The sequence below is a fragment of the Scyliorhinus torazame genome, chromosome 5, assembly GCF_047496885.1.
Source record: "Scyliorhinus torazame isolate Kashiwa2021f chromosome 5, sScyTor2.1, whole genome shotgun sequence".
NCBI classification, from domain to species: domain Eukaryota; kingdom Metazoa; phylum Chordata; class Chondrichthyes; order Carcharhiniformes; family Scyliorhinidae; genus Scyliorhinus; species Scyliorhinus torazame.
This window is the reverse complement of record NC_092711.1, coordinates 185,484,092-185,508,749: the sequence shown is the minus strand read 5'-3', so window position 1 is coordinate 185,508,749 and position 24,658 is coordinate 185,484,092. Positions and strand designations below refer to the sequence as shown.

The following is a 24,658-nucleotide window of genomic DNA, read 5'->3' as shown; positions in this document are numbered from 1 at the left end:
ACTCACTGTGGAGCTGGGGAAGAGAGAATCATTGAGGGGTTATCTTTAGGGTCAGACAGTAGAGAATAAACCCTTCGGCCCATCGAGCTTGCACTGACAAAACAATACTAAATCTAACTTTTCAGCTCTTGGCCCATAGTCTTGAATGTTATGACACTTCAAATGCTGTCACCCACATACTTTTCAAAGGTTGTGGGGTTTCCCACTTCTAATACTCTTCCCGGCATTCCAGACTCCCACCGCTCTCTGGGGGAAACAATGTTTCCCCACACTCCTCACCTGAAAATTACGCCCCCTCATAGAACATAGAACTGTACAGCTTAGCACAAGCCCTTCGGCCCCCGATGTGCCGAACTAGTCAGAAACTAGGATCAAATCAACCTACTCCCAATCATTCTAGTGCACTCCATATGCCTATCCAATAACCGCTTGAAAGTTCCGAAAGTGTCTGACTCCACTACCATAGCTGGGAGTGCGTTCCAAGCCCCAACCACTCTCTGAGTAAAGAACCTACCTCTGACATCCCTCCTATATCTTCCACCATGAACCTTATAGTTATGCCCCCTTGTAACAGCTACACTCACCCAAAGAAAAAGCCGCTGAACGTCCACTCTTATCTATCCCTCTCATCATCTTATCCACCTCAATTAAGTCACCTCTCATCCTCCTTCGCTCCAATGAGAAAAGCCCTAGCTCCCTCAACCTTTCCTCAAGACCTACCCTCCAATCCAGGCAGCATCCTGGTAAATCTCCTTTGTACGCTTTCCAATGCTTCCACATCCTTCCTATAATGAGGTGACCAGAACTGCACACAATACTCCAAATGTTGTCTAACCAAGGTCTTGTACAGATGCAGCATAACCTCACAGCTCTTAAACTCAGTCCCCTTGTTGATAAATGCTAACACACTATAGGCTTTCTTCAGGGCTCTATCCACTTTCAGAGATCTATGGACATGAACTCTGAGATCTCTCTGCTCCTCCACATTCTTCAGAATCCTGCCGTTAACCCTGTAATCCGCATTCAAATTTGTCCAACCAAAATGAATCACCTCACACTTATCAGGGTTAAACTCCATCTGCCACTTTTCAGCCCAGCTCTGCATCCTATCAATGACTCTTTGCGGCCTACAACAGCCCTCCACATTATCCACTACTCCACCAATCTTGATGTCATCAGCAAATTTACTAACCCAACCTTCAATTCCATCATCCAAGTCATTGATAAAAATCACAAATAGCAGAGGACCCAGCACTGATCCCTGTGGTATACCGCTGGTGACTGGGCTCCAGGATGAAAATTTACCATCGACCACCACTCTCTGTCTTCTATGTGATAACCAGTTACTGATCCAATCGGCCAAATTTCCTTCTATGCCATGCCACCTTACTTTCTGCATGAGCCAACCATGGGACACCTCATGAAACGCCTACCTAAAATCCATGTATACGACATCAACTGCTCTACATACATCTATGCACTCAGTTAACTCCTCAAAGAATACAATCAAACTTGTGAGGCAAAACTTACCCCTCACAAATCCGTGCTGACTATCCTGGATTAAGCTGTATCTTTCTAAATGATCGTAAATCCTATCCCTCAGGATCCTTTCCAATAATTTACCTATGATCGAAGTGAGACTAACCGGGCTATAATTCCCAGGGTTATACCTATTCCCTTTCTTGATCAAGGGGACAACATTCGCCTCTCTCCAGTCTTCTGGCACTATTCCTGTAGACAGTGAAGACATAAAGATCAAAGCCAAAGGCTCTGCAATCTCATCCCTCGCCTCACGAAGAATCCTCGGATATATCCCATCGGGCCCAGGTGACTTATCTATCCTCGGGCTTCTCAAAAGTTCTAACATATCTTCCTTCCGAATATCTACCTCCTCCAGCCTGTATCGCACAATTCTCCTCAACATCATGGCCCCTCTCCTTTGTGAACACTGAAGAAAAGTATTCATTTAGGTCCTCTCCTTTATCTTCAGACTCCATGCACACATTCCCACTACTGTCCTTGAGCGGCCCTAACTTCACCTTGTCATTCTTTTATTCCTCACATAAATGTATAAAGCCTTAGGGTTTTCCTCGATCCGACCCGCCAAGGACTTCTCATGCCCCATCCTAGCTCTCCTAAGCCCTAAGCCCTTTCTTGAACTCCTTCCTAGCTATCTTGTATCCCTCAAGTGCCCTAACTGAACCTTGTTTTATCATCCTTACATAAGCCCCCTTCTTCATCTTGACAAGACATTCAACCTCTTTTATAAACCATGGTTCCCTCACTCGACCATTTCCTCCCTGCCTGACAGGGCCATGCATGTCACGGACACGCAGTATTTGCTCCTTGAACAAGCTCCACATCTCAATTGTGCGTATCCCTAACAGTTCCTGTTTCCATCTTATGCTCCCCAATTCTTGCCTAATCTTATTGTAATTACCCTTCCCCCAGTTATAAACCTTGCCCTGCCGTATGTTCCTATCCCTCTCCATTCCTATAGTGAAAGTCACCGAATTGTGGTCACTATCTCCAAAGTGCTCTCCCACAACCAAATCTAACACTTGGCCCGGTTCATTACCCAGTACCAAATCCAATGTGGCCCCGCCTCTTGTCGGTCTATCCACATATTGTGTGAGGAAACCCTCCTGCACACACTGGATAAAAACAGCCCCATCCAAACTATTGGAATTATAGTGGTTTCAATCAATATTTGGAAAGTTAAAGTCACCCATGACAACTACCCTGTGACTACCGCACCTATCCAGAATCTGCATTGCAATCTTTTCCTCCACATTTCTGTTACTGTTTGGGGGGCCTATAGAAAACTCCTAACAAAATGACCGCTCCTTTCCTACTTCTAACTTCAGCCACACTACCTCAGTAGACAGATCCTCCTCAAACTGCCTTTCTGCAGCCATTATAGATAAGCTGCAGCACTGGGCTGAGAGGTGGGAAATGGAGTTCAATGCAGAAAAGTGTGAGGTAATTCATTTTGGAAGGAATAACAGGAAGACAGAGTACTGGGCTAATGGTAAGATTCTTGGCAGTGTGGTTGAGCAGAGAGATCTCGGTGTCCATGTACATAGATCCCTGAAAGTTGCCACTCAGGTTGAGAGGGTTGTTAAGAAGGCGTACGGTGTGTTAGCTTTTATTGGTAGAGGGATTGAGTTTCGGAGCGATGAGGTCATGTTGCAGCTGTACAAAACTCTGGTGCGGCCGCATTTAGAGTATTGCGTGCAATTCTGGTCACCGCATTATAGGAAGGATGTGGAAGCATTGGAAAGGGTGCAGAGGAGATTTACCAGAATGTTGCCTGGTATGGAGGGAAGATCTTATGAGGAAAGGCTGAGGGTCTTGAGGCTGTTTTCGTTAGAGAGAAGAAGGTTAAGAGGTGACTTAATTGAGGCATACAAGATGATCAGAGGATTGGATAGGGTGGACAGTGAGAGCCTTTTTCCTCGGATGGTGATGTCTAGCACGAGGGGACATAGCTTTAAATTGAGGGGAGATAGATATAAGACAGACGTCAGAGGTAGGTTCTTTACTCAGAGAGTAGTAAGGGTGTGGAATGCCCTGCCTGCAACAGTAGTGGACTCGCCAACACTAAGGGTATTCAAATGGTCATTGGATAGACATATGGACGATAAGGGAATAGTGTAAATGGGCTTTAGAGTGGTTTCACAGGTCGGCGCAACATCGAGGGCTGAAGGGCCTGTACCGCGCTGTAATGGTCTATGTTCTATTATACTATCCTTGATTAGCAATGCCACTCCTCCACCTCTTTTACCACCTTCCCTAATCTTACTGAAACATCTAAACCCCGGAACCTCCAACAACCATTCCTGCCCCTGTTCTGTCCACGTCTCCGTAATGGCCACATCGTAGTCCCAGGTACCAATCTATGCTTCAAGCTCACCAACTTTATTCCTGATGCTCCTCGCATTGAAGTAGACACACTTCAAACCACCTTCATACCTGGAGGTCCACTCTTGTGACCTTGGTACCTTCCTCAGTACTGCACTACCCACAACTTCCTGAACTCCAGCAACGCTATCTCCTGGACTACAAATCAGTTTCCCATCCCCCTACCAAATTAGTTTAAACCCCCCGAAGAGCTGTAGCAAATTTCCCTCCCAGGATATTGGTGCCCCTCTGGTTCAGGTGTAACCTGTCCTGTTTGTACAGGTCCCACCTTCCCCAGAATATGCTCCAATTATCCAAGTAACTGAAACCCTCCCTCCTACACCATCCCTGTAGCCATGTGTTTAACTGCACTCTCTCCCTGTTCCCCACCTCGCTAGCCCGTGGCACTGGCAGCAAACCAGAGATGCCAACACAGTCTGTCCTGGCTCTCAGCTTACAGCCAAGCTCCCTGAATTCCTGTTTTACATCCCCGTCCCTTTTCCTACCTATGTCGTTGGTACCGATGTGTACCACGACTTGTGGCTGCTCCCCCTCCCCTGAAGGACCCGGAAAACACGATCAGAGACGTCACGGACTTTGGCACCCGGGAGGCAACACACAACCGTAAGCCTCTATCATTGCCACAGAACCACCTATCTGTACCTCTAACTATAGAGTCTCCAATAACTAATGCTCTCCTGCTCTATCCCCTTCCCTTCCAAGCCACAGGGACAGACTCAGTGCCAGAGACCTGGTCACGTGGCTTACCTCTGGTAGGTTCCCTCCCCCCCCCCCCCCCCCCCCCAACAGTATCCAAAACGGTATACCTGTTATTGAGGGGAACAACCGCAGAGGATCCCTGCACTGACTGCTTCTTCCCCCTCCTTTTAAACGTCACCCAGCTACCTTCATTCTCAGGCGTAACTACATTCCTGTAGCTTCTATCTATAACCGACTCTGCCTCCCGAATGATCCTCAGTTCATCCAGCTCCAGCTCCAGTTCCCGAACACAGTCTTTGAAGAGCTGGTGATGGGTGCACTGCCCGCAGGTGAACTCAGCAGGGCCACTGACAGTGTCCCTCACCTCGAACATCCTGCAGGAGGAACATTGCACTGCCCTCTCTGCCATCCCTTCCATTTATCCACTTGACAATTAGAGAGAAAAAAAAAGCAGCTTACCTGATTTTCACACTCCCCACAGGTTAGAGATGGTGGAAGGATGGAAAGAGGAAATGGAAAGAAAAGCTTACCTCACCAGCTCACCACACAGTCTTTTTTTTTGGTTAGAGGTGGATGGGTGGGCAACACTACCCGTGTAGTGTCTCGGGTTTAGCCACTGAAATATATTAGTTCCAGAAACTCAGCTTTCCACAATTCACTCCCCGCAACAGCCAATCAGCGTCACCATTCTGCTGCCCTCTGCCCGCGTTATTGATCTTTCAACTGTAATTGATCAACTATAATTGATCCAGATGCGGCTGATAATAATCCTTATCAGTGTCACAATTAGGCTTACATTAACACTGCAATGAAGTTACCATGAAAATCCCCTAGTCGCCACACACTGGCGTCTGTTCGGGTACACCGAGGCTTCTGAGGTGTCTACCTAGTTAGGTGTCGATATATGGTAGGTTTTATTCTTTCTTTATGGTTTTTGCAATTAATTTTGGAAAAAGCGGTTACCTGTGCGGCAAACTGCTAGATAACAGTGGATCTGAACGTTTTGGAGATTTTGTTTGCAATTACATGTCAGCCCCAAACTGTGAGACAAGGAATGCTTAAGGGGAAAAAATTGTGGATCCCTGGATGGTCTCGAACCAGCATCCTCTGGGTTAACAGCCAAATGCGCTGACCAGTTATGCCACAGAGACCAAGACGGAAATGACACATGAGCTATCTTAAACCAGGGTATCAGTGAGTTGAATCTTCAGATTGCTGCCACTGGAATGACAATTGTTTTCCATCTGTTTTAATCTTCCAAAATAAAGGGCAGGACATTCATTGTGGATACATGGGAGCAGTCTGATTCCACACATGCAAACATTTCCATGTCAGCGGGAACCAGCTCTCTTGCAACTGGTGACTTCTCCCTTCAAGCCTTTCGGTGTCTTGTCTGTTACCAAGTATTCTGATTTCCCGAAGATGATATTAGTTTTAATTCCTGATGTGCAGTGACGAGAATCCTTTCAATGTCTCAGATCATCTAATTTCACCGATAACATCAGAGACAATGTTCCAGCATCTTAAAGAAGTGAAAGGTGCCTGAATCGGACAGTTCACTATTTATTCTCCTCAGATTCCGGTTCTCCTTAAAGTTTCTAAAGAATCACAAAGCTGGAGACTGGATTTTTTGGTTCAGTTCATAGGAACAGGAGTAGGCCATTCAGCTCCTGGAGCCTGTTCTGTCGTTCAATGAGATAATAGCTGATCTGTGGCCTAAATCCATGTACCTTCCTTTGGCCCATATACCTGAACACCTTTGCTCCACAAAAATGTATCTATCTCAGATTTAAAACTAACAACTGATCAATTGCCATTTGTGGAAAACCATTCCAAATCTCTACCACTCTTTTAAGTGTAGAAGTGCTTCCTAACATCTCTACTGCAATAATTCTTAGACTATGCCCCCTAGTTCTGAAATTGTCAACCAGTGGAAATAGTTAATCTTTATTACCCTGTCTATTCCTGTTAATATCTTATATCTTTGATTAGATCACCCTTTAACCTTCAAAATTATAAAGAAAGGAGGCATAATTTGTATAATCTCTCCTCATAACTTAACACCTAAAGTCTAGGTATCATTCTTGTTAACTTACGTTGAACTTCCTCCAAGGCCAAGTTATCCTTCCTCAGTTGTGGTGCCTATATCTGCTCACAGTACTCCATGTGGGGCCCAACCATGGTTTTGTAAAGCTGCAGCATAACTTCTGCATCACAGAATCTATAGTGCAGAAGGAGGCCATTTGGCCCATCGAGTCTGCACCGGCCTTGGAAAGAGCACCTTACCTAAGCCCACACTTCCATCCTATCCCCGTAACCCCACCCACCCTTTTTTGGACACGAAGGGCAATTTAGCATTGCCAATCCACCTAACCTGCACATCTTTGGAGTGTGGGAGGAAACCGGACCACCTGGAGGCAATCTACGCAAACACGGGGAGAACGTGCAGACTCCACACAGTGACCCAAGCCGGGCATCAAACCTAGGACCCTTGAGCGTGAAGCAACTGTGCTAACCACTATGCTACCGCGCTGCCCTTATACTCCAGTCCTCTAGATATAAAGGGCAGAATTCCACTCACCTTCTTTATTACTTTCTGAACTTGTTCATGACATTTGAAAGATCTATGCTCCTGGACCCCCAGGTCTCTTTGGACAGTTACTGAATTTAGCTTCATACCATCTAGAAAGTACCCAGACCTATCCTTTTTTGGTCCAAAATAGATAATCTCACACTTGCTTACATTAAGCAAGTGGAGGATAAGGTTGAATCCATTTGGGTGGAAATCAGGAATAGTAAGGCGAAAAAGTCACTGATAGGAGTAATCTATAGGCCACCAAATAGTAACATTATGGTGGGGCAGGCAATAAACAAAGAAATAACAGATGCATGTAGAAATGGTACAGCAGTTATCATGGGGGATTTTAATCTACATGTTGATTGGTTTAACCAGATCGGTCAAGGCAGCCTTGAGGAGGAGTTTATAGAATGTATCCGCGATAGTTTCCTAAAACAGTATGTAATGGAACCTACGAGGGAACAAGCGGTCCTAGATCTGGTCCTGTGTAATGAGACAGTTTTGATTCGGGATCTCATAGTTAGGGATCCTCTCGGAAGGAGCGATCACAATATGGTGGAATTTAAAATACAGATGGAGGGTGAGAAGGTAAAATCAAGCACTCGTGTTTTGTGCTTAAACAAAGGAGATTACAATGGGATGACAGAAGAACTAGCTAAGGTAGACTGGGAGCAAAGACTTTATAGTGAAACAGTTGAGGAACAGTGGAGAACCTTCCAAGTGATTTTTCACAGTGCTCAGCAAAGGTTTATACCAACAAAAAGGAAGGACGGTAAAAAGAGGGAAAATCGACCGTGGATATCTAAGGAAGTAAGGGAGAGCATCAAATTGAAGGAAAAAACATACAAAGTAGCAAAGATCAGTGGGAGACTAGAGGACTGGGAAATCTTTAGGGGGCAACAGAAAGCTACTAAAAAAGCCAGAAAGAAGAGTAAGATAGATTGAGAGTAAACTTGCTCAGAATATAAAAACAGATAGTAAAAGTTTCTACAAATACATAAAACAAAAAAGAGTGGCTAAGGTAAATATTGGTCCTTTAGAGGATGAGAAGGGACATTTAATAATGGGAGATGAGGAAATGGCTGAGGAACTGAACAGGTTTTTTGGGTCGGTCTTCACAGTGGAAGACACAAATAACATGCCAGTGACTGATGGAAATGAGGCTATGACAGGTGAGGACCTTGAGAGGATTGTTATCACCAAGGAGGTAGTGATGGGCAAGCTAATGGGGCTAAAGGTAGACAAGTCTCCTGGACCTGATGGAATGCATCCCAGAGTGCTAAAAGAGATGGCTAGGGAAATTGCAAATGCACTAGTGATAATTTACCAAAATTCACTTAACTCTGGGGTGGTCCCGGCGGACTGGAAATTAGCAAACGTGACACCACTGTTTAAAAAAGGAGGCAGGCAGAAAGCGGATAATTATAGGCCAGTGAGCTTAACTTCGATAGTAGGGAAGATGCTGGAAACTATCATCAAGGAAGAAATAGCGAGGCATCTGGATGGAAATTGTCCCATTGGGCAGACGCAGCATGCGTTCATAAAGGGCAGGTCGTGCCTAACTAATTTAGTGGAATTTTTTGAGGACATTGACAGTGCGGTAGATAACGGGGAGCCGATGGATGTGGTATATCTGGATTTCCAGAAAGCCTTTGACAAGGTGCCACACAAAAGGTTGTTGCATAAGATAAAGATGCCAAGGGGAAAGTAGTAGCATGGATAGAGGATTGGTTAATTAATAGAAAGCAAAGAGTGGAGATTAATGGGTGTTTCTCTGGTTGGCAATCAGTAGCTAGTGGTGTCCCTCAAGGATCAGTGTTGGGCCCACAATTGTTCACAATTTACAGAGATGATTTGGAGTTGGGGACCAAGGGCAATGTGTCCAAGTTTGCAGACGACACGAAGATAAGTGGTAAAGCAAAAAGTGCAGAGAATACTGGAAGTCTGCAGAGGGATTTGGATAGGCTAAGTGAATGGGCTAGGGTCTGGCAGATGGAATACAATGTTGACAAATGTGAGGTTATCCATTTTGGTAGGAATAACAGCAAAAGGGATTATTATTTAAATGATAAAATATTAAAACATGCTGCTGTGCAGAGAGACCTGGGTGTGCTAGTGCATCAGTCGCAAAAAGTTGGTTTACAGGTGATTAAGAAGGCAAATGGAATTTTGTCCTTCATTGCTAGAGGGATGGAGTTTAAGACTAGGGAGGTTCTGCTGCAATTGTATAAGGTGTTAGTGAGGCCACACCTGGAGTATTGTGTTCAGTTTTGGTCTCCTTCCTTGAGAAAGGACATACTGGCACTGGAGGGTGTGCAGAGGAGATTCACTAGGTTAATCCCAGAGCTGAAGGGGTTGGATTACGAGGAGAGGTTGAGTAGACTGGGACTGTACTCGTTGGAATTTAGAAGGATGAGGGGGGATCTTATAGAAACATATAAGATTATGAAGGGAATATATAGGATAGATGCGGGCAGGTTGTTTCCACTGGCGGGTGAACGCAGAACTAGGGGGCAAAGCCTCAAAATAAGGGGAAGTAGATTCAGGACTGAGTTTAGGAGGAACTTCTTCACCCAAAGGGTTGTGAATCTATGGAATTCCTTGCCCAGTGAAGCAGTAGAGGCTCTTTCATTCAATGTTTTTAAGATAAAGATAGATAGTTTTTTGAAGAATAAAGGGATTAAGGGTTATGGTGTTCGGGCCGGAAAGTGGAGCTGAGTCCACAAAAGATCAGCCATGATCTCATTGAATGGTGGAGCAGGCTCGAAGGGCCAGATGGCCTACTCCTGCTCCTCGTTCTTATGTAAATACATCTGTCACAGTTTTGCCCATTCATCAATTCTCTCAATATGCCTTTGTAATTTTATGCTGTCATTTAGACTCTCTACAATCCCACCCAACATTGTGTCATCAGAGACGTCTCTACTCCCACCCCCCACTCACCTGCGAATTGCCAATATTTTCCTAAATCTCCTGTCAATCCTCCACCTTGCACTGTGTCCACGGATGAGGTAATTCAGTTTTGTGGAGAGATTATACAAAAATGGATTGTTATTTTTAGAACAAAGAAGGTAAATAGAGATTTCTTGGAGCTGTTCAACATAATGGGTTGGAGTCTATGGGGATGGGTGCTTCGATAGAGCAGATAGGGAGAAACTGTTTCTACTGACAAGGATCAGTAACCAGAGGACTGGGATTTAACATAATTAAAGAAATTCAGATTTTAAAGTATACAGCGCTTTTCCCGACCAGTGGATGTCAAAATGAAATTGTTATAATGGCCAACTTCTGCTCCTACGTTTCATGGTCTATTCTTTAGTTCCCTTGAAGCTGGACTATTCCCAGCCTCCCACATGAAGATGGGATCATTGAAACATTAAAACCAAGCTGACTTATTTGATTTTTACAAAAAAATATTAAAATCTGGAACTGTGCTGGAGTTTATTAACGTAAGCAGAAAAATACACCAATAAACATGGTTCTGTCCTGGAATTAACAGCAAAATCCACTAGCAGTTACTTGTGAACTCGCTGCTGTCCCAGCAGGTGGGATCACTGACTAAATCCCTTCCCACACCGGGAGCAGGTGAATGGTCTTCTCCCAGTGTCAGGTTGTGGTTGTTCAGTGAGTTGAGATGACCAGCTGAACCCAGTCCCACGTGAAAGCACCTGAATGGTGTCTCATCAGTGAGAACACGTTGATGGGACATCGGTTCCGAGGAATATTTTAGCATTTCCCGCCATCCGTGCATTTCAAAGGTCTCTCATCAGTGTGAACTTGTTGATGGTACATCAGTTCCGAGAGGCGTTTGAAGCATTTCCTGCAGTTTGAGCATTTAAAAGGTCTCTCGTCAGTGTGAACTCGTTGATGGGAGATCATGTTCCCGGAATATCTAAAGCTTTTTGCACAGTCCGGGCATTTAAAAGGTCTCTCATCAGTGTGAATTCGTTGATGGGATACCAGATTTCCGGAACTTTTATAGCATTTCCTGCAGTCTGGGCACTTAAAAGGTCTCTCATCAGTATGAACACGTTGATGGGACATCAGTTCCCCGGAACTTTTATAGCACTTCCCACAGTCTGGGCATTTAAAAGGTCTCTCATTAGTGCGCGTTTGTTGATGGGACATCAGGCTCCTGGAACTTTTATAGCATTTCCCACAGTCTTGGCATTTAAAGGGTCTCTCATCAGTGTGAACCCGTTGATGGGACTTCAGTTTCCAGGAACTGTTAAAACACTTCTCGCAATCTGGACATTTAAAAGGGTTCTCATCAGTGTGAACCCGTTGATGGAACATCAGTTCTGAGGAACGTTTGAAGCACTTCCCACAGTCTGAGCATTTAAAAGGTCTCTCATCAGTGTGAACTCGATGATGGGACAACAGTTGTGAGGAACGTTTAAAGCACTTCTCACAGTCGGAGCATTTATATGTTCTCTCATCAGTGTGAACTCGTTTATGGGAGATCAAACGTCTATCAGTGTGAACTTGCTGATGGGCTATTAGATTCCCGGAACTTTTAAAGCACTTCCCGCAGTCTGGGCACTTAAAAGGTCTCTCATCAGTGTGAACTCGTTGATGGGACATCAAATCCCCGGAACATTTATAGCACTTCCCACAGTCTGGGCACTTAAAAGGTCTCTCATCAGTGTGGACCCGTTGATGGGACATCAAGTTCCTGGAACTTTTAAACCACTTAGAACAGTTTGGGCATTTAAAAGGTCTCTCATCGGTGTGAACCCGATGATGGGACATCAGTGACCAGGAGCTTTTAAAGCATTTCCCGCAGTCTGAGCATTTAAAAGGTCTCTCATCAGTGTGAACTTGTTGATGTGACATCAGGTTCCCATAAATTTTAAAGCATTTTGAGCACTCTGGGCATTGAAAAGGTCTCTCATCAGTATGAACTTGCTGGTGTGTCAGTGGGTGGGATGTCATAGTAAATTCCTTCCCTCACTCTCAACAGGTGAATGGTCTATTTCCAATGTTACGCCATCGATGAATTTCCTAATTGAATCCTTTCAAAATCCTCACATTTTAACAATTTCTTCCCGTTGTGACTGTGTTTATGGTCTGATAGGTCAAATAATCAGCTGAATCGTTGTCCACATAGAGAACACCTCTACACTATCTCCCGACAGGGAATGGTGCTATTTCCTTCCATGTTCAAAGTCCGATGATATCCAGGTTCGGATAAATTGGGCGACTCTGTCAGATCCTGATGTGATGTTTGGTTTCAGTTTCCCCACTGCAACTTGTCCCCTTCTTTTCCCCTGTGCAATTGATTTAAAACAGAAAAAAGGAAGTGAGAGAGAACCCACAAAAACAGGTTGTGTAATTGTGCTGAATGAATCTGGTAATTTGTGGGACCGGCACTAGGAAAAGTGGCCAAGAAAGCTGCTGGATTGTTATAAAAACCCAACTGGATTACTGATGTCCTTCAGGGAAGAGAATCAGCCACCCAGTCTAGGTCTACACAAGGTGGGAGGAGAGGGAGGTGGGCGGGGAAGAGGCAGAGAGTAATTCTATATATCTGTAAGAAACTCCCCAAACCCTCAAGCTCCACCATTTAGAAAGACCAGGTTTACCTGTGCATGTGAACACCAGCACCCACATGTCACAGACTACCATGACTGGACTGGGATCCAGTCCTGGATGAACTGAAATTTCCTCAATTTAAATATTGGGAAGACTGAAGCCAATGTCTCCAGTCCCCACTTCAAACTCCACCCTATGCGCACTGACACCATCACTCTTCCTGGAAATGTCTGAGGCTGAACTACTGTTCACAACAATGGTGAAATATTTATTTTTAAATTTAGCTTTGCAGAGTTGACAGGTCTGAGTTTGCCATTTTTTCCAAGGTTCAATTCTGGCCTTGGCTGACTATCTATGTAGATTGTCCATGTTCTCCCCGTGTCTCTGTAGGTTTCCTTCTAGTGCTCCGATTTGCTCCCAAAGTCTAAAGATATGCAGGTTCGGTGGATGGGCTATGATAAATGCGTTGGGTTACAGTGATAGGGTGGGGAGTGGGTCTAGGTAGGGTGTTCTTTCAGAGGGTTGGCGCAGACCCGATGGGCGAAATGGTCTCCTTCTGCACTGTAGGAACTCCATGGATTTAAAAGTTAACCAGATTGTTGTGGATCTGGATTCACGTGTAGGCCAGACAAGGTGAGGACGTCAGATTTTTCTTTCCTGAACACCATTCGGGAACCAGATAATGAACAATGATAATTAATAATTGTTCCTTGCTCAACATCAGACTTTCAATTTCAAACTTTTCTTAAATTCAAATTCCACCATCTGCCGTGATTTGAATTGGGGGCCCCAGAGCATTACCTGGGTCTTACCCCAAGATGACCTACCAACCAGACATATGTTCCACTCCCAACAGTGGGATTCAATCCGTGAGGGGCCAGAGACCTTGTACTTTATATTTTTTAGAAATACTTCTTGATGTACCACTTTTGATACTGTTGAGAGGTATGATCTCTCAGGGTAACAGCCAAATTTGTTGGACCACGGCTGATTCTGCTGCAGAGGGGAGGAGTAAAATGTGCGGGAATGCAATAGTTCTGGGGGATCCAACTGTCAGGGAATAGATAGGCATTTCTGCCAGTGGTCGTGATACATATTGGTACAAACTACGTAGGTAATGAAAGAGATGAGGTCCTAAAAGTACAATATAGGGAGTCAGGAAGAATGTTGAGAAGTCGAACCTCAAATGTAACGATCACAGGTTTCCTACCAGTGCCACATGTTAGTCAGAGTAGAAATAGCAGGATATATCGGATGAAGAAGACGTGGCTGAAGAGATTGTGTAAAGGGAAGGGTTTCAGATTTCTGGGGCACTGGGACTGTTTCTGGAGGAGGTGCGACTTGTACAAGCTGGATGAGTTGCACCTGGGCAGGACCGGGACTGGTGTCCTTTGGGAGGTTCTTGCAAGAGGGATTGTGGATCTTGCGAGAGCGGTTGTGGAGGGTTTAAACTAATATGGCCGAAGTAGGATTCAGAGCAGGGGCGGATCAAGACAATACATAAAAACAGCAAAGAGAATAAGAAAAGCAATAGGCAAAGAAATCAAGGGCCTACATCAGATAATGACACTGTAAAACATAGTAGGGATGGGACAAGGAATGTCAAAAGAACTAGCCTTAAGGTTGTGTACCTGCATGCTTGGAGCATTCACAATAAAAAGAATTAGTTGCACAGATAAAGGGGTATGATATAGTTCGGATTACAGAGACATGGCTGGAAAATTACCAAGGATGGGAACTAAACATTGAGGGCTAAACATTATGGGCGGCACGGTAGCACTGTGGTTAGCACTGTTGCTTCACTCACCAGGGACCCGGGTTCGATTCTCGGCTCGGGTCACTGTCTGTGCGCAGTCTGCACTTTCTCCCCGTGTCTGCATGCGTTTCCTCCGGGTGCTCTGGTTTCCTCCCACTTGTCTCGAAAGACGTACTTGTTAGGTGAATTGGACATTCTGAATTCTCCCTCGGTGTACCCGAACAGGCGCTGTAGTGTGGCGACTAGGGGATTTTCACAGTAACTTCTTTTCAGTGTTAATTTAAGCCTACTTGTGACACTAATAAAGATTATTATTATTCAGTTTTTAGGAAGGACAGACAGAAAGGAAAAAGACAGACAATGTGGAATCTGGATGCCACACCTTGAGTATTTTGTGCAATTTTGGTGTCCTTATTTGAGGAAGGATGTTCTTGCTATGCAGGGAGTGCAGCGAAGGTTTACAGACTGATTCCTCGCATAACGGGACTGTCAAATGAAGAGAGACTACCTTGGTAAGGATTATCTTAATTGGAGTTCAGAAGAGATCAGGTCATAGAATTCTATGATCTATGATCTTAATTGGAGTTGAGAAGAGTGACGGGGATCTCGCAGAACGTACACAATTGTAACAGGATTAGACAGGGTAAATTCAGAAAAAATATTCCTGATGGTGATGGAGGCCAGAACTCGGGGTCATAGGTTGAGTATAAGGGGTAAACCTTTTAAGACGGTGGTGAGGAGAAATTCTTTCACCCAGAGGATGGTGAATCTGTGGAATTCACTGCCATAAAAAGTAGAGGCCAAAACGTTATGTAATTTCAGGAAGGGGTTAGGGACAGCTCTCGGGGCTAAAGGGATATGGTGGGTTTGGGGGGGCGGGGGGAGGCTGGATCAGGGGTATTGAAATTCTTGATTAATAATGATGATTATCTTTACTAATGTCACAAGTAGGCTTGCATTAACACAGCAATGGAGTTACTGTGAAAATCCCCTCGTCGCCTTGATCCTAATAGCATCTTTCGGAACTTGTGGTTGAAACTGGAGCATCCGGCGGAAACCCACGCAGACACGGGGAGAACGTGCAGACTCCGTACAGACAGTGACCGAAGTCGGGAATCAAACCTGCGACCCTGCAGCTGTGAAGCAACTGTGCTAACCACTATGCTACCAAGCTGCCCTCGTCGCTTGACATGTCCATGTCTTAGCTCATGTTTCTGAAACTTCCATGCATCTTATGCTTACTCGCAACCATTTTTGGTCCCCCATCTGTGCTCACTGACCTGCAAAGACTCCTGGTTCTGAAGCACCAATATTTTACAATTCTCATCATTGATTTCCTCCATGGTTGTGACCATCTATAGCTCTGTCGCCTCCTGCAGCTACACCCCCTTCAATATTTCTACGCTCATCTAATTCCGGCCTCTTGAACATTCCTGATTTAGTCGCTCCACCATTCGTGACCGTTCTTTCATTTGCCTGGGACACAAACTCTGAAAGTGAGAAACCTTGGTGTGCAGGTCCACAAGTTTGCATCTGAAGTGCTGTAACCTGACCAGGTGCTGGAAATGGGACCAAAATGAGTGGCTAGTTTATTTTTCCTCCTTATTCCTGGAGCAGACAAGGGCAGCACGGTGGCACAGTGGTTAGCACAGCAGACTCACACCACCGCGGTCCCAGGTTCTATCCCAGCTCTGGGTCACTGTCCGTGTGTTTGCATGGGTTTCGGTCCCACACCCCAAAATTGTGAAGGCTAGTGGAATTGGCCACTTTAAATTGCCCCATAATTGGAAAAAGTGAATTGGATACTCTAAAAAAAAATGAAATTCCTGAAGCAGACAGGATGGATTGATCGATATCTTTCGTTCTAGTTTTCTAAAACATTGAACAGATTGCCCCCAACCAACATGGACGCTGCGCGTCACTGTATATCGCCCCGCACAAAGATGTCCACCACGCATCCGCCCTACTGCACAATCAAGGCGGCAGTGAACTCTGGTCTGACTGCAGAAAAAAAACTGGCCCCACCAACTATAAACGAGAGACCGGGAAGTTATTTTTCGGAAATTGGATTTGACACAATATGTTTAGAAAGCCTCCCTGCCGATCCATCGCCCCTTCCGTACCGTCATTCCGCCCACTTAAGGATTGGACATAACATCAGTTGCTCTCGTCCGCCATTACTCACATGGCGCATGCTCCATTCCTACCCCGCCCCTCATTCACTTCAGTTGCTTGGAGCATTAGCCCCTCCCGCTCGATCTTCCAGATCCGCCCCCTCTCTTCCTATTGGTCTTAAACTGCCGTCAATCAGCCGGGCATTGTCGCGCTTTCAAACAGTGAGCAGGAAAAGCAATAAAGCTATTGAAAGGAAGCAACGAATGAAGCTAATAACAGCGTTAGGTCAAATTTTGTTTGTTTATAAATGATTCGTTAGTTACAATGTCAAGGGTGAAGACAGTCTAATACCCACACTTCAGAAAGGAAACAAAGTAAGACACAGCAGGAGAATTATTATGTTGGACATCAATGCCGATACAATCTCAGACTCAAGATACACTAATAATCTTTATTATTATGCCTTATAATACTAATCTTTATTGCCATAAATTAACACACTGCAATGAAGTTACTGTGAAAAGCCCATAGTCACCACATTGCGGCACCTGTTCGAGTAGCACGGTAGCATAGCGGTTAGCACAGTTGCTTCACAGCTCCAGGGTCCCAGGTTCAATTTGCGGCCTGGGTCACTGTCTTTGTGGAATCTGCACGTTCTCCCCGTGTGTGTGTGGGTTTCCTCCGGGTCCTCCGGTTTCCTCCCACAGTCCAAAGATAATAACAATAATAATAATTGCTTATTGTCACAAGTAGGCTTCAATGAAGTTACTGTGAAAAGCCCCTAGTCGCTGCATTCCGGCGCCTGTTCGGGGAGGCCAGTATGGGCCCTGACACTGTGAAGCAATAGTGCTAACTAATGATAAATGATTTATTTTAATTTAGTTAACATATGGGTATGTTAATTCAGAATTATTTTATACTGAATGTGACGACTCGATGTGCGGTTAGGTGCATTGGCTATGCTAAATTGCCCTCAGTGTCCAAAAAGGTTGATTGGGGTTACCAGGTTAAGGGGAGTGGGTGGAGGTGGTGTGTGCTTGAGTAGGGTGCTCTTTCCAAGGGCCAGTGCAAACTCGATGGGCCGAATGGCCTTCTTCACTATAAATTCGTAGAGTACACAGAGGGAGAATTCAGAATGTTCAAATCACCTGACAGCACGTCCTTCAGAACTTGTGGGAGGAGACCGGAGCCCTCGCAGGAAACCCACGCCGACACAGAGAGAACATGCAGACTCCATACAGACAGTCATCCAAGCCGAGAATCGAACCTGGGGCCCTGACGCTGTGAAGCAATAGTGCTAACCAATGATAAATGATTTATTTTAATTTAGTTAACATATGAGTATGTTAATTCAAAACTATTTTATACTGAATTCTGGGACACAATTTCATCCCGTGACTCGGTCTTAGGATCATACTCAAAATTGACAAGGAAAACAAAAACATGGCCTTAAGGTATTGATGCCAGGCATCAAGTTTGAACAATCACTACTGGCACGAAAAATATACTTCCCTCACAATCCAAGAAAATAAGCATTGAAACACTATCTCATGGACTGAATTAGTGCGGTTTAACTTTATAGAATCACTGCAGTGCTTAGCACAGTAACCCCACCTAGCCGCTAAACCTTTGGACACTAAGAGGCAATTGATCATGGCCAATCCACCTAACCTGCACATTTTGGGCTGTGGTAGGAAACTGCAGCACCTGGAGGAAACCCACTAAACAACCTATATTGATTTTGTAGGTTTGGAATTATGTTCTGTAATTAACTCTTGTATTTTTTCAGTTCAGCAGATTACTGAACCACTGTTGATTTTATACAGACTTTGTGTACTTTTAAAGGTAAGAAACGCATGCCAAATAAGCACAGAGAGAACTAATAGCGACCTTTCAATAACCTGAGCAAAACATAGACAGCATGTTTCTCCCATTCTGAACAGTTGGACAAGAGAAGTTATATTTCCTGAGTAAGAAGTAATAGAAACAGATGTTAATAAGAGGGATGGTAACATCAGTAATTGATACACTGGAGAGCTGTCAAGGGACGAAGGGAAATCATATCATGAGATCACAATTAGACCAATCACATAGGAATTAGTCCCATCTGGGCTGGGGTTAGTTAATAAGCAGTATTTTGCACTAACCAAGTTATGTATTGAGTATAGGACTGTTTGCAGTACCTACTATTCAGGAGGAAGACATTGCGAGAGGGTATGGGTTATATTAAGGCGGATGATCAAACACGTTGGGATCAGCTGTGGATACCCATGAATTATGATCTGCCGCTACATTTAGATTTTAGATTTGGGTTTATTGTCATGTCCCGAGGTACAGTGAAAAGTATAGTTTTTAGTACATTCCAGGCAGATCACTGCATGCATGAAAAATATAGGACATAAGATAAATACACAATGCAAATATATAGACATCGACATGGACATCGGGTGAAGCATACGGAGTATAGTGCGAGTGGATTTACAACAAACGCAAAAAGAACATTATTACATGAACCATGGGGCTTGATATTGTCGGTGCTCGAAAGATATTCGGACACAGCGTTCAGGAGTGATCGATCCTTTATTGCCTACTTATTGATAAGGAGAGGAGAACTGGAGAATCCTCAAGGCTTCTTCAGTCCACTCTGCCCAATTGTGTACCGTTAGCCTTTTTATTAGGCATTTCTTACAACTTCCAGTGAAGTTATTTGTTTCTAGTCATGCACACATATTTACATATGATACAAAGAGGTAGGACTGAGACAATAGGGGCGGGATTCTCTGGTCCCCGAAGCCGAAATCGCATTTGGTGATCGGCCGGGGATAATCCCCATTCATCACCGAATCGGGGGCTTTTCCGCGATGCTCCATCCCCTAGAGTACGCCGTGTGCCGTATCGACAACCTCAGGACATTGCCTGAGGCCCACCCCCCCCCATGCCCGCACCCGACCGGCCGAGTTCGCGTCAGCCGCGTGAGGTCTCATCCGTTGGGAACTCGGCGTGGCGGCTGCGGACTCAGCCCAGCGCCGCCACAGTTGGGGGAGGGCCGATCCGCGGGCAGGAGGGACTTTGCTAGGGGCTGGAGGCACTGTTGGAGGGTGGTCTGTGGTGCGCGAGCCAGCCAAAGGGGGTGCACTATTTCGCAGGTCGGTCTGCAAGCGACTGGCACCATGTTGCACAGCGCGGCCGCTGCAGGCTGCCGCTGTACGTTGGGCGGCCATTGGCCTGGCAATTCTCCTGGCCGTATCAGCAGCCAGTGCCAGGTGCTCTACGCTGTCTTGATGCCAGTCCCCAGCCAAACGGAGGATCGGTGGCCGTTTTATGCCATTTGTTCCATCGTAAAACGTCACTGTTCCCACACTGAAGTGGGGACATGGCCTCAAAATCGGAGAATCCAGCCCTAGCTGTTTAATCGCGTCCCATTGCTAATGTCAGAATCTTTGGTGGTAGACTGATGGAATGTCCGTTCAGACAATGGTCACTTGATCATGTCTTTTTTACAGTTTCAGTGCTGTTAGCAAGGACATTCAGCTGTGTCCTGTTGTTAGATATAGTGAAACATTCACCTTTATTGCGCTGCCTATCTTTGTTTATCCAGAACCAGCCAGTCAACAGTGAGGGTGTTGCTGCTGATGTGCTAATTTTCCTGTTCCCTGACAAATCCCCTGCTGAGCTCAGTCTCCTCTCCCACACTCCTTCCTTTTTGTCCTCGATAACCGCGGAGCGTTCTGCTTGCAAAACAGGCAACACAGGCAAGTTGCTTTGATGAGGGGAACCTGTAGGTGTCAGACTGGCGCACATGGTCTGCAGCAGAGTGCCAATTGTATTAGGACATAAATTACAACGACTGTCACTAAAATGATTAGGGCATACTTTAGCATATATTTGAGGAAGCCACATAACCATCCTCCAACAACAGGCAGCCGCCCCCACAAGTCAAAAGGTTTTTCCTCTGCTATTTTATATGAGGCCTGCTACTGATCATGTATGGTTTTAACATGTGTTTCTATGCATCTGTTTTGGCTATGATAGAAGCAACAAGACTAATTTTTGTCCATGCATACGCCACCCTGATCACCTTAGACAGCGACTGAACCTTAGATTGCAGGGCTTGATAGCATCCGCTGTGTTATTTTCTATCCTTTCCATAGTGGCTGAGATATTGATGATGGTTCTCTCCAACTGGGCTACACCCAGACTAGGGAACACGGCCCTCAAAAACTGGCGGAACCCGGTACCCCTAATGACAAGGGGGTTCGGGACATCATGCTTGTGGCATCTCCCACTAAAAGGGTTATGATTGTGAATTAAGTGGGCATAGATGCGATCCACGGCATAAGCTTCAGGGGCTGTATACCCTGTGGTGCATGTGCCCCCCCCCCCCCCAGGCTAAAGGTTATGTCTTATAGGCATTGAGGCCGCAAAGCCAAAGTAATCCTTGACACACAAGAGTGGGATACCAACTCTTAGTGGCTTTGACAAAAGGTCATCCATTTGGAGGCTAATGAGTAATTGAATTGATGCTACTGAACTCTACAGGTTCATCCGAGTCTCAGTCCCCAGAGGGTGGTAAGGTTCCAACACTCTCCCTGGGTCGCCCATCCACAAACAGTGGAGATGGTCCTGCTAAACCAGGCACTAGATGACCACAGCCACCAAATGCCACTACAGGTGAGGTTGTAGGCCTGCTGGCAGCTGCAGCTACCATTTTTGTAAGTGAGGACTAACTCGTCCCCTGGGAGAGATGCCTTTCAAATGCTGCGGATATTAGCAGCGGGGCTTGGGAAGCGGAATCGCTCCCCGCTGGCGTTGTAGTCAGCAAGGTACTGTCGATGACTAAGGGCTGTACTTCCTACTCTAATACTTCCCTCGGTGAAATTCCTGCAGACACACAGGTGTCCCTTTGCCATAATTGGGGTTGGCTGGTGCCTCCAAGTTGTATATTTCTACTTAGGGCTATTATTTGATCCTTATGCCAGGAAGTATTAAAAGCACGGTGGCGCAAGTGGTTAGCGTGGTTGTCTCATGGCGCCGAGGTCCCAGGTTCAATCCCAGCTCTGGGTCACTGTCCTTGTGGAGTTTGCACATTGTCTCCGTGTTTGCGAGGGTTTCACCCCCACAACCGAAAAGATGTGCAGGATAGGTGGATTGGCCACGTTAAATTGCCCCTTCATTGGAAAAAATGAACTGGTTACTCTAATTTTTTTTAAAAAGGAAGTATTAGAAGGGAACACAAGCAAACGCAATTCTGGGGAGTAGGCGGTAGTGGGAAAGTTGGTACAGAGCCAGCAATTAGTCCGATTCACTTGGGAAGCTATGGCCTGCATTTGCAGAACAGCAGAGCTTGTGCAATACTATATGAGGTCACTGCACAAATTAGCACAATTAAACAGAGTTCAAACAATATTACACTGTGGGGGACTGCTTTGAATGCAAAGCGTAAATCCACATCGACTTCCCTTCAAGCTTCAGTGCTGTGTGTGTTATCAGCAATACCTCATGTGGTCCTTCCCAACGAGGTCCCAGACAATTCCTCCATCGGTAAGCCTTCATGAGTACGTAGTCCCCCGGCTGGTAAATGTGGTAGGTCTTGCTGGTCGGTTCCTTCTGGGCCTGGGCGACCTGTGAATGAAAACCCTTCAAAGATTTTGTTCGTTCAGTGCAGTAATTTAGCATCTCTTCACTTATGCTGTGGATGTCCACTACTTTAACTGTTAGGGGGGCGCTTATTGGCAGCCTCATAGCACCCCCCCCCCCCCCCATGATGTGGGCTGTTCGTCCGGTGGTTTTGTTAGTGCTTGACCTCAGTATCATAGTGCAATAGGCAAGGCCTCTGGCCATTTTAGACTGGTCTCGCTACACAATTTTGCTATTTTAGTTTTCAGAATGCCATTCTGTCTTTATACTGCTCCCGTAGATTGTGGGTGATAGGGGCAGGACAGCCGTTGTTTAAATTGGAGTCACTTCAGGAGCTCCTTAACCACTTGACGTTAAAATGTGGCTCATTGTCACTTGACATGATTTCAGGAATGCCAAATTTCGACACGATTTCTCTTAGTAAAACCTTGGCTACCGTTACTGCATCATTCGTCCGGTAGGAAATGCTTCTAGCCACCTGGAAAATAAATCTACAGTTACCAATATATAATTGAAACTCAAACACTTGAGCGTTTGAATGACGTCCATCTGCATATGTACAAAAAGGCCCTAAGACTGAGGTTGTTAAGCAGGTTGGACACTAGGCATTTTTTCCGGATTAAAGTTTTGACATATTTAGCAGTAATTTTAGCAGCGTAAGTGGCAAAACCTGGGGCATACCACATCTGCTGCATAATATGATCCATCTCTCCCTTTACTGCTTGCGTGAAGTGATGACACCCATGGGAGTAGCTGCCTTGGGGTGACAACACGGCCGTCGGAGGACACCCAAAGAGCAGATATGATTTGATAGCAGCCGTTGTCAGCCCAGGCCATTTTCTCTGACACATCAGCTGCAGTTGATCGTCATCGACAGATGGGGCTCCAGCTGGAAGCTATTTGTAAACACCGGATCCACACGCACTGTCTACAGTTCTGCTGACAGAAAACATCCCATTTCGTTGGCGCTGGTCGCCCATGGCTGAGCAGTATCTTGAGCTAAAAGGTCTGCCTTGGATAAGAGCTGCAGGGAGTGTTGAAGGGTGTAGCACTCAAAGGTGTGGCCATAAGACTATCAAACCATAAGACATAGGAGCAGAGTTAGGATACCCTGCCCATCGCGTCTGCCCCACCATTCAATTATGGCTGATATTTTTCTCATCCCCATTCTGCCTTCTCCTCAGAACACTTGATCCCTTATTGATCAAGAACCTATCTCTGTCGAAAAGACACTATGATTTGGCCTCCACAGCCGTCTGCGGCAAAGATTACACAGGTTCACTAACTCCTGGTTGAAGAAATTCTTCCTCATCTCTGTCTTAAAGGATCGTTCCTTTCGTCTGAGATTGTATCCTATGGTTCTAGATTTTCCTACAAGTGGAAACGTCCTCTCCATGTCCACGCTATCCAGTCCTCGCAGTTTCAATAAGATTCCCCACCTCATCCTAATAAACTCCAGTGAGTACAGACCCAGAGTCCTCAACCGTTCCTCATACGACAAGCTCTTCATTCCAGGAATCATTCTTGTGAACCTCCTCTGGACCCTTTCCAAAGCCACCACATCCTTCCTTAGATTCAGGGCCCAAAAGTGCTCACAATACTCCAAATGGGGTCTCACCAAAGCCTTATACAGCTTCAGAAGTACATCCCTGGTCTTGTATTCTCGCCCTCTCGACATGAATGCAGAAATTGCATTTGCCTTCCTAACTGCCGACTGAGTTGAACATTAACCTTGAGAAAATCAAGGACTCCCAAGTCCCTTTTTGCTTCTGATTTCCTAAGCATTTATCCATTTAGAAAATAGTATATGCCTCCATTCCTCCTTCCAAAGTGCATAACCTCACACTTTTCCACATTGTATTCCACATGCCACTTCTTTGCCCACTCTCCTAACCTGTCTCAGTGCTTCTGCAATAGTACCTGTCCCTCTACATATCTTTGCATCATCTGCAAACATAGCAACAGTGCCTTCAGGTCCTTCTTCCAGATCATTAGTGTATATTGTGAAAAGTTGTGGTCCCAGCGCAGACCCCTGAGGCACACCACTAGTCACCGGTTGCCATCCTGAAAAACACCCCTTTATCCCCACTCTCTGCCTTCTGCCGGTCAACCAATCCTCTATCCATGCCAGAATCTTACACTTAACACCATGGGCTCTTAACATATTTAACAGTTTCCTATGCGGCATCTTGTCAAAGGCTTTCTGGAAATCTAAATAAATCACGTCCACTGGTTCACCTTTGTCTAACTTCCTTGTTACCACCTCAAAGAACTCTTAACAGATTTGTCTGATATGCCCTCTCTTAGATGAAGCCGTGCTGACTCAGTCCTATTTTATTGTGCACTTCTAAATACTCCACAATTTCATTTTTAATAAATGGCTCTAAAATCTTACCAATGACCGAAGTTAGGCT

The 24,658-nt window shown here is 45.3% G+C and overlaps 1 protein-coding gene and 1 long non-coding RNA gene across 2 annotated transcripts in view; one reads left to right on the top strand and one right to left on the bottom strand.

Moving 5' to 3' along the window:
- Positions 1 to 24,658, top strand: part of LOC140420799 (uncharacterized) — an 84,466-nt gene that overhangs the window by 45,151 nt on the left and 14,657 nt on the right. Inside the window, exon 4 of the long non-coding RNA XR_011946589.1 lies at positions 18,397 to 18,452. This is a non-coding gene — a long non-coding RNA (uncharacterized lncRNA). The remainder of the gene's footprint in view (positions 1 to 18,396; positions 18,453 to 24,658) is intronic.
- On the bottom strand, positions 10,629 to 16,756 carry LOC140420798 (uncharacterized). The gene is made up of 2 exons (XM_072504827.1): positions 16,616 to 16,756; positions 10,629 to 12,471 (listed from the first exon to the last, which is right to left on the bottom strand). Exon 2 carries the CDS (start codon positions 12,134 to 12,136, stop codon positions 10,928 to 10,930), a length of 1,209 nt encoding a protein of 402 aa, XP_072360928.1. The 5' UTR covers positions 12,137 to 12,471; positions 16,616 to 16,756; the 3' UTR covers positions 10,629 to 10,927.